We start from the raw sequence: 10150 nt of genomic DNA, 5'->3' as shown, positions 1-10150 counted from the left end.
TCCGGCATGAGGTTTTTGTTTTGTTTCTTTCAAGACAGGGTTTCTCTGTGTAGCTTTGCGCCTTTCCTGGAACTCACTCTGTAGCCCAGGCTGGCCTCGAACTCACAGAGATCCTGCCTGGCTCTGCCTCCCGAGTGCTGGGATTAAAGGTGTGCGCTACTGCCTCCCGGTGCAGCATGAGTTATTTATCCTAATGAATTGGGGGTTCATTTTACTAACTTCTGCTCATGCCCCAGCATGTCCGCCTGGGCAGTGATGGAGCACGTTTTTGTTCGCAAGGAGGAAAGAAAGATACTGTTGGACAGTAGGTTCTTCTGAATGTGGGTACTGACGTTGGGAGTCTACATGCCTCGTCACATCAGTATGGCTATTTGTGTGTGTCAAGTGAATACGGTGCACATTTATTGTGACTTGCTGGGCCCGTCTGTCCAGTCTGTGCAGCATGTGGACAGTCTGTGCCAGTGTCTAAACAGGGCAAGCGCTGACTCAGCTGCTCTCACCTTCTGAAGGAGTTCCCTCTTCAGACATCTTTCCTGATAGTCTTTCCCTTTACTAGAAGGTACCTAAAGCACACATATTCCAGGATTTGCCTCCCAAAACACAAATCCTCCTTTTGTTTTTTGCAGTGAAAGTTTTTGGAAGACACCTTTTCCTCTGTTTCCTCACTCCTGACTCTCACTAATGCCCCTGCCAGTCCGTTTAAATCTATTCAGCATGGGCATCAATGATCAGCTCAAAGCTAGAGCCTTTTTTTTTTTTAAATTTGATGTGACTAACCAAAAAATTGCTCTTAAAATTTTCATTTTCTGGACAGGTTTTCACATAATCCAGGCCGGCCTCTGAACTACAGTCAGGCTGAGTACTGGAACTGTGCCACACCTGGTGTCCTTGGTCTTTTCTGAAATGCTGTGTGGTTTCCAGCTTTTCCATCTCACCTGACCTGGCCAGTTCCTACTCTACCTTCTTGTAAATCTTGGTTCTTGGGGCCAGTGTCCCCCGAGATGGCTTCGCTCCATTTGGGGCTTTCTATTCCACATGCATACTGCTGCCCTCTACCCTCAGCCTCGATGGCTCTCAACTCCAGGCTAGGATGTCCTCTGTCTACCTGGTGTCTCTGACATATGGTCTCACAAGCACCTCAAACTTAGGTCCCAGATGGGGTGCCTGACTCAATGCCAATCTTGAACACCTCCCAACTGTCGTATCTTTGCTAATGGCACCACCTCTACCAGGAACTGGGGGGTCCTATTTAATCCTTCTCTCCATCTCCATCACACCTCCTCAGGCCTGCAACAGCAGCCTCCCAGTCAGTCTGTTTTCACTGGTGCACCTCCATGCGAAGGCTGTGCTATGCAATCATCTAAACTTTGCTGGCTTCTCCAACCTCACTAACAATTATCCTCATCACTCACTCTATAGCAACTAACTCCTTTTTGTTTGGTTTTTCAAGCCGGGGTTTCTCTGTGTAACAGTCCTGGCTGTCTTGGAACTCACAGAGGTCTGATTGGCTCTGCCTCCTGAGTGCTGGGGTTAGAGGTGTGCGCCACCACCAACTGGCCACTCACTTTCTTTTTACTCCTCAAACTTCGTGTCTCAGGCCACTGCTCACATTGTCCCCTGCCTGGCTTGTTCTTCCTCCAGTATTTGCACACGTATTGTTAGACAAAGGTGTTGCCGTCTCTGTTAAGAGTCCAAGGATGCAGCTGGGCAGTGGTGGCGCACGCCTTTAATCCCTGCACTTGGGAGGCAGAGGCAACTGGATCTCTGAGTTTGAGGCCAGCCTGGCCTAGACTGAGTTCCAAGACAGTCAAGGCTACACAAAGAAACTCTGCCCCCCCCCCCCCCCAAGGATGTCCCTTATTTTCTCAAGATATTGTTTTGTTTGAGGCAGGCTCTCATGTATCCCAAGCTGGCCTCCAACTCACGATGTAGCTGAGGATGACCGATCCCCTTGACTCTACCTTCCGGATCTGGGAATTCCACTATACTCAGTTTCTGCAGTGCCAGAGACAACCCCAGGGCCTTCGACATGCTCGGCAAGACTCTACCAACTGAGCTGTGGCATCAGTTCTCTCAAGACGTCTTAAATCATAATCCATATGTTGGAAAGGATATGAGAATTAGATGGGTACTCTCCTTTAACCAAAACCCCTGGTCTGGCAAGACCTTTGAGTTTTAAAATTATCAGACTGCCAGGCATGGTGGAACACACATTTAATTTCAACACTCAGGAGAAAGAGGCAGGTGAATCTCTGTGAGTTTAAGGCCAGCCTGGTCTACATGTAGTGAGTTTCAGGACAGCCAGAGATATGTAGACACTCTGTCTCAACAAACAAAATCACAGATTATGTGAGGTTGAGATTAAATGAAGTACAAACATATAGTACTTATGCAATATTGGCCTGTCATATATATAGTAATAATCAATAAGAAGTGGGTAAACAAGGGCTGGAGAGATGGCTCAGTGGTTAAGAGCACTGACTGCTCTTCCAGAGGACCCAGGGTCAACTCCCAGCACCCACATGGCAGCTCACAACTGTCTGTAACTCTAAGATCTGACACCCTCACACAAACATTCATGCAAGAACACCAACGCACATAAAATAAAAAATTTAATTATTTTTAAAAAGATAAAGAAGAAACTCATTTTAAAGAACTTTTTAGTACTGGATAACTTTTCCTAAGGAAAAAAAAAAAAAACAGAGTCATCAGTCCTATTTTAAGAGAAAATTATAGCTGAGTAACTTGCCCAATGCCTGTGTTGTCTCAGAATTCAGTAGATTTCGCACTGTTTATTCATAGCTGTTTGATTCATCTTCATTTCGCTGCACCCCACAGGCCTACCACCGAGAGGCCAACAGGCTTGACCCCAGCCTGGGGAGCAGGTGCCCCCCAGCCCTGGTGCCGAGGTCCCGCAGTGCCAGCGTACGGTTAGGGCCACAGCACTGCAGAGGAAGCAGTACAGTGCGGACTGTGTACGTGCTTGCTCTACGAAGCATCCCATGAAGCCTGGGCACGGGACTCTTCCTTCGTCATCCCTCTGCAGCTAACCGGCACTGAAGCTTCTGATTGGCCGGGGTTAGCCTGAGGGAAAAGATGACTACGAACAGGTTTGCACAATGGTTTACACTGCTTTCTCTGGTGCAACACCAGCTCAGAATTAAACAGGGAGTCTTTGGATTAAGCAAGGATCCGGATTCTCAGTGTGTGCAAGCTCATGCTTAAAGCCCTCCCTGCTTTCTTGGAAAGGATCAGAGTATTAAGGAGAAATTTCTCGGGATCCAACTAAATGGAGCCTGAGCTTAAATGACAAGCAAAAGAGGGAGAAGAACCCAGGGAACTGATGGCTGAGGATTATGAAATGCCTAGTACACCAGAGCAAACAACCGGGAGTTTGAGGCCAGCCTGCTGTACATGGCAAGTTCCCAGATAGCCCATGCTACACAGAGAGACCCTGTCTCAAAGTCATAGCAAGAAAATAAAGGGTGATATAAACAGAGCAATGTGGTAGTGTCGCCTGCATTGAGACAGAAAAAGGACAAGAGGAAAACATGAAACCCGAACAAAAGCTAGTGTCAATACAAATGTATCAATGTCAGCTTCTTGGCTGGACAAATGTAGCATGGTTATGTAAGATGCTACTGTTAGCAGAGACCGGGAAGTAAGGACTAAGGGGGAAATGTTACCTTTGTAACTTTTTTGTAAAACCAGCTATTCCACAATCAAATTCATTCAAAATAAATGAGGGCCAGTGAGATGGTTCAGTGAGTTAAAGGTGCTTGCCACCATCCCTGACGACTGGAGTTGATCCCAGGACAAGGCAGAAGGAAAACTGCAAGTTGATCTCACATGCACGCACGCACGCACGCACGCACGCACGCACAAGCACACAGGTTTAAAATTTATTTTATGTGCATTGGTGTTTTGCCTGCATGCATATCTGTGTGAGGGTGTTGGATCCCCTGGAACTGCAGTTAGAGAGAGTTGTGAGCCACCATGTGGGTGCTGGGAACTGAACCCGGGTCCTCTGGAAGAGCAGTCTGCTCTTAACTGCTGAGCCATCTCTCCAGTCCCTTTGTTGACGTTTTGAATATTTTATTTTAAAAAAAAAATCCTACTTAAAATGTGCTAAGACTGCTTAGAATATAATGCTGCTGTGTAACTCTGTCCCTTTTTCTACCATGTACAACTTCATCTGATGATCTGGGAGACGCAAATAGTGGGTCCAGTACTTCTGCTGCATTCTATCACAGACACTCCTAGGAGGAGGGTGAGATTGTCAAACCATTTCTCTAGCCCCAGCACACACACATTTAAAACGTTAAATGCCTGGGTTTCCAGCACAGGTAGCTGTAAGAAGGAAGACTAGATGGCTTTGGAGTGAGGCAGGTGGTAAAGTCAGCTTTAGACATGTTGATGTTCTTGCTGTCTCTAAAGCTGGGGCTGAAGTATCTATGAATAAATTGATTTGTAGCTCAAAATAGAGAGAGAGGGTGAAGACAGACAGCTGGGCTTATGGGTTTGCACGAGGCTGCCTGGAAACATGTACACTGAAAGGCAGTGAGCTTTTCACTCCTGGTAAAGTCCTGTTTGTGGAGCAAGTTTAGCCATGATTATGTTTATTGAGCATTTCCTCCACACCAGGTCCTGCTCTACACCACTGCATAGAAGACTACTACGAGCCAGGTCCTCTTTCAGCCTGTTTATAGACACCTGTGCTTCAGCAGGTATCACCCAAGGGCTGATGAGAAACCTGTGGAGCTCTTCAGGCAGATACCTAGAGATCCAGGAATGTAGCAGAGGGTCCAACCCCCCTCACGTGATGTTGGAGGCAGAATCACTTGTGAAGTGACTCATCTCTTTCTACCCAATTCTTACTACATTAAGTGTATAAAGAAGCCTGTAAGACATCAGAACTGACTTTTCACTCAGTATTGAGTATGAATAATGATAGCAATCTCAGAAACAGGATATGCTTCTCTCAGACAAACTGAAAATCTATCTATATGTGGTATTATTATTTATTTATTTTTGGTTTTTCTTTTTCTTTTCTTTAAAAAATATTTATTTATTTATTATGTATACAGTGTGCCTGCAGGCCAGAGGAGGGCACCAGATCTCATTACAGATGGTTGTGAGCCACCATGTGGTTGCTGGGAATTGAACTCAGAACCTTCAGAAGAGCAGCCAGTGCTCTTAACCTCTGAGTCATCTCTCCAGCCCCTATTTTTGGTTTTTGAGACAGGGTTTCTCTGTGTAGCCCTGGCTGTCCTGGAACTTGGTAGAGCCTGCCTCTGCCTCCCAAGTGCTGAGACTAAAGGCAAGTGCCACCACCACCTGGCTTCTATATGTGGTATTAGGATTACAGATGCCAGGTGTGGTGGTGTACACTGAGGCAGGAGGATTGTGAATTTGAGGACAATGTGGACTATATGACAAGACTTCATATAAAAATAAAATAGTACAGATTGGGTCAAGTAGGTCTTACTTTAGTCTAAGGCCAAACCGTATTCAAATGGTCTCGGGTGAGCAAAACAGTGAGCAACATCAGCAAACAGAACAGAGGTAAAAACTCAGGCTTTGCTCACACAGGCATAAACTACAAGGGTAGGACCTACTGGTTTGTATTTCATTAAGCCCTATAGTAAGCTAGGCATTGTTGGGTACCTGTGCTATCCCAGCACCTGGGAGGTAGAGAATCAGGATTTCCAGGCTAGCCTGGGCTGTATGAGATCCTGTCTCTAAACACCTAAAAGGAATAAACAAAAGCAAAACCTAAGGGGCTAGAATGCGAACTTACATTTCAGAGTCACAGCTCCCAAGAAAACTCAATCCAGTGGTTTTCTGTCATGACAGAAGGTAAGAACTATTTGGGAAGCTTAAAATTTCCATGTCCAGCCTGGCATGGCGGTGGCGCACGCCTTTAGCCCCACGGCTTGGGAGGCAGAGGCAGGTGGATCTCTTGAGTTCAAGGCTAGCCTAGTCTAGAGCGAGTTAATAGGACAGCCAGCGCTACACAGAGAAACCCTGTCTTGAAAAACCCAAACAACAAAAACCAAGACAAAACAAAACAAAAAACCAAACCGCACAGCAACTTAAAATCTGGAGTTCAGTGCAATCAATTACACCACAAAAGAAAACTCCCTCAGGTTATTCCGACACAAACAGCTTAAGCACCACCACTGTTTGGGGCTGGAGAGATGGCTCAGCAGTTGAGAGCACTGGCTGCTCTTCCCACCACCCATATGGAGGCTCAAAACCATCCTTAACTCCAAGTTCTGATCTGATGGTCTTCTGGTCTCTGGCACACATGTGGTGGAGACGACATACATGCAACCAAAACATCCATACACATAAAATATTAAAAAAAAAAAAAAGCAAGCCTGATGTTTAAAGAACTTCTGAAATAGTCAGTGGTCGAGTGAATGCATGAGTCCCTGGGTTTCATACCTAACACACACACACACACAGAGAGAGAGAGAGAGAGAGAGAGAGAGAGAGAGAGAGAGAGAGAGAGAGAGAGAGAGAGAGAGAGAGAGAGAGAGAGAACCAGTGGTTCAGTTACCCCAAAGGAAAAAAGTACACACACTTGGGGGGACGGGGTCTAGCTATCTGGTTAACCTGTGGTATATCTATTTGAGGGAATATAGTGCAACTGTTCACAAGAATAAGGTAGATTTATATGCATTGGCACAAAACAATTTCTTTTTTTTTTTTTTGGCTTTTCGAGACAGGGTTTCTCTGTGTAGCTTTGCGCCTTTCCTGGAACTCACTTGGTAGCCCAGGCTGGCCTCGAACTCACAGAGATCCACCTGGCTCTGCCTCCCGAGTGCTGGGATTAAAGGCGTGCGCCACCACCGCCCGGCAACAAAACAATTTCTAAGATAGTGTATTATCAAATACATAGAACACCTAAAAATTTTTTTGAGATGAGGTCTTGCTACACACACAAACACACACATGCACGCATGCACACACGCACCCCTGGCTGGCCTGGAACTGACAGAGATCCTCCTGCCTCTGCCTCCAGTGTCCACCACTACATCCAGCCTCATTTTCTTTTTTACATTTATTAGTTTATTTTAGTGTGTGGGTATGGCACACATATGGAGCCATATGGAGGTCAGGGACGACTTTCAGGAGCTGGTTCTTTCCTTCACGTGGATTCTAAGGGTGAACCCAGGTTTAATAGCAGGAGTCTTATCTACTGAGCCATCTTGCTGGCCCCTAAAAAAAGGCTGAGGCAGAAGGCTCATGAGTTTAAGGCCAGCCTGGTCTACACAGCGATTTCCAGAACAGCCTGGACTATGCTACATATGCAATGAATCCTTATCTCAGAAAAAACTTAACTGGGTACCGTGTCACATGCCTTTAGACCTAGCACTCAGGAGGCAGAGATGGATCTTTGTGAGTTGAAGCCTAGCTTGGTCTACAGAGTGAGTTCCACATCAGCCTATGCTACACAGTGAGATCTGTTTAAAAAGAAAGAAAACCCATGGATAGCTCATTAGGTGAAGGTACCTGGTGACCAATGATACAAGCCTGACTACCCAAGTTTGACTCCCAGAACCCACACAAAGGTGGAAGAACCAACTCCATCAAAGTTCCTGTCTGACCGAGACACATATAAACACATTATTATTATTTTAAATAAAAAAACTCCACCTCCTTTAAAAAAACAAAGCAAAACCCTCAGGCAAGAAAAGCCTTTATTTTTGTGTGTGATGCTGCAGATCAAACCCAGAGTCTGATACTCGTTGAGCAGATAGGTACTCTACCTCTGAGCTACCCTATGCATACTTGTATCTTTAAAACCAGGGAAGAAAGCTGGACCTGGGTTTAACTGCCAGGACCACATGACAGCTCAGAACCGTCTGTAAACTCCAGTCCAGGGGAGCCAACACCCTTTTCAGACACTAGTCTCAAAGGTGGCGCACAGCCATACATGCAGGCACACACCCATACATGAAAAATAAATAAAATAAAAAGAACGGAAGCAAGCAAGCTAGCTGGGCCTGATGGTTAAAAACACAGAATCCTAGTACTAGTGAGGCTGAGGCAAGAAGTTCATAAGTTCAAGGCCAGCCTGAGTTACAGAGCTGGTTCAAGGCCAGCTTAGGCATATTAGCAAGACCTTGTCACAAAACAAAAACTAAAAAGAGGACTGAGGACAGAGCTCAGCGGCTGAGCACTTGCCTACCAGTACAAGCGCCTGGGTTCCATCCCTGTATCCTCCTCGCCAACACCCAAAGTAAGAAGGGGCATAGTGAAGCAGGCTGTATCCACGAGTTCTTGGAAAGTGGAGAAAGAAGGATAAAGTATTGAAGGTCATCCTTAGCTACACAGAGTTCAAGACCAGCCTGGGCTACATGAGATCCTGTCTCAAACAAAGAAACATGTAAGAAATTAGTAGCTGAAATGTTATCTGAGAAAGTGATCAGAGATAACAGGAGGAATAATTTCTTGCTGTTTTTCCACTGTTGACGTATTTCCCAAGTACATCAATCAACTGAAAAAGATTTAAGGGCTGGGGACATAGTTCAGCTGGTAATCATAAGTCTGAGTACCCGAGTTTGATCCTCAGAATCCATAAAACCAAACATGGGCATGTTGGTGCGAGGCACACTGGGTTCCCAAGAACAACACCCAAGGTTGTCCTCTGTCCCCTACAATGCATACATGTATTTCAAAACAAAACACACAACAGATTTTTTTTTTTTTTTTTGAGACAAAGTCTCTCTACATAGCCTGGTTGTCTTGGAACTCACTATATAGACCAGGTTGGCCTCAAACTCACAAAGATTCTCCTGCCTCTGACTTCCAAGTGCTGGAACTAATGGCATGCACCACCATGTCTAGCCAACAAAAAAGATTTAAGCTCAAAGACAATGAGATGCAGTGCTTTAGAGAGAACAAGACATAACAAGCAGAGATCGAAAGAGCGAGCTAGAAGAAGCTGGAAGGAAGACAGACAGTGGGCTTCGAGCTGGCAGAGACACTCAGGTCATTAGCAGAAGGAGAGGGACAGGAGGGAGCATCCTGACAAGATGATGACCCTCCTTCTGGTTGGTTCCTTTCTATGCGACGTTAGGTAAACAGACCAAAACCAGAAAGCTCAATTTAGTTATCTTCAGCTTTATTTTGATTAACCATTTATCAAGAGTGCACGTCAAAAGTGTAGAAAAAAAAAATTAAGGAGCCTATCAAAAAAGTCCCCTGATGAGTGGGAGGAAGGACGAGATGTTAGGAGCCCTTCTTAGTAAAGGAGATGTTCTCCAGGTTATGGATGCCATTTTTGTCAATGACCCGAACACTGAAGGTAGGCAGATTCAAGATGAAGCGCTTCTGGAGCTGCAGAGATAAAGGAAATCAGTGAGCAAACATTTACCGAATACTAAGTATGTGGCAGGTTCTGTTCTGAGCTAAAAGGTCGAGTGTAAAACCTCTCCTTCTGTGGAACTGGGCAGCTAGTGCCATGTCACTAAAGAATGTCTATATAGTAGCTGGAGGCTGACTGGAGAGTAGTGACCGTGACCTGCAGCTGGGAGCCTGCCTCCGGTCAAGTCAGCCCGTACACGAGGCAATCCAATGTTTACCCCACAGTCTGCTACCAATCCGTCTATAGGAACAGACCTGCCTCTTAAAAGTCTCCAGGTAGTTAGAGACTCTGACCTGAACAGGACATCCTAGGTTCCAACAGTTTATGCTAGTCATTTATTTACCCGAGTGTTAGTGTATGAGGTGGTGGGGATGATGTCCAGAGAACATTCCTGGAACAAGCCATGGCCCTGTCTCTTGCAGTCCAAGTTAAGGCTGTTCGAGGAACAGTCCACACACATGGGAGCAGACAGTGTCACGAGGTGACTAGTGAGCAGCATGGCTTGGAAGTCGTCACAACTGTGGCTGCCCTTGCTGAAACCTCCCCAACAGAGAAGACCCAGGCTCTCCACCTACTCCCTCAGGTGCTGGGAAATGATCTTCTCAGGCTTCTGACCTCCCTCCTTCCCTCCCGCCTCCTCTCCCTTCATGTTGCCCATGAGGACTGGGTAACAACAGCCCATTCCATTTTCACAGTTCTTTCTGGCTGATTGCTCATGTCAAGATCAAACTTCAAGAAAAGGTGACAATAAGCAAACGTTTTCCTTAAAAA

The 10150-nt window shown here is 45.8% G+C and overlaps 1 protein-coding gene across 1 annotated transcript in view; it reads right to left on the bottom strand.

Moving 5' to 3' along the window:
• Window positions 1-9115: 9115 nt before the first annotated feature.
• Psmb2 (proteasome 20S subunit beta 2) overlaps window positions 9116-10150 on the bottom strand; it is a 36650-nt gene continuing 35615 nt past the window's right edge. Inside the window, exon 6 of the mRNA XM_006996497.4 lies at window positions 9116-9351. Within this exon, the coding sequence (XP_006996559.1) occupies window positions 9244-9351 (108 nt within the window). The 3' untranslated portion in view covers window positions 9116-9243. The remainder of the gene's footprint in view (window positions 9352-10150) is intronic.

This window comes from Peromyscus maniculatus, chromosome 2, assembly GCF_049852395.1.
Source record: "Peromyscus maniculatus bairdii isolate BWxNUB_F1_BW_parent chromosome 2, HU_Pman_BW_mat_3.1, whole genome shotgun sequence".
In the NCBI taxonomy this organism is placed as follows: domain Eukaryota; kingdom Metazoa; phylum Chordata; class Mammalia; order Rodentia; family Cricetidae; genus Peromyscus; species Peromyscus maniculatus.
The sequence above is the reverse complement of the archived record's forward strand: the minus strand, read 5'-3'. Positions and strand labels throughout refer to the sequence as shown.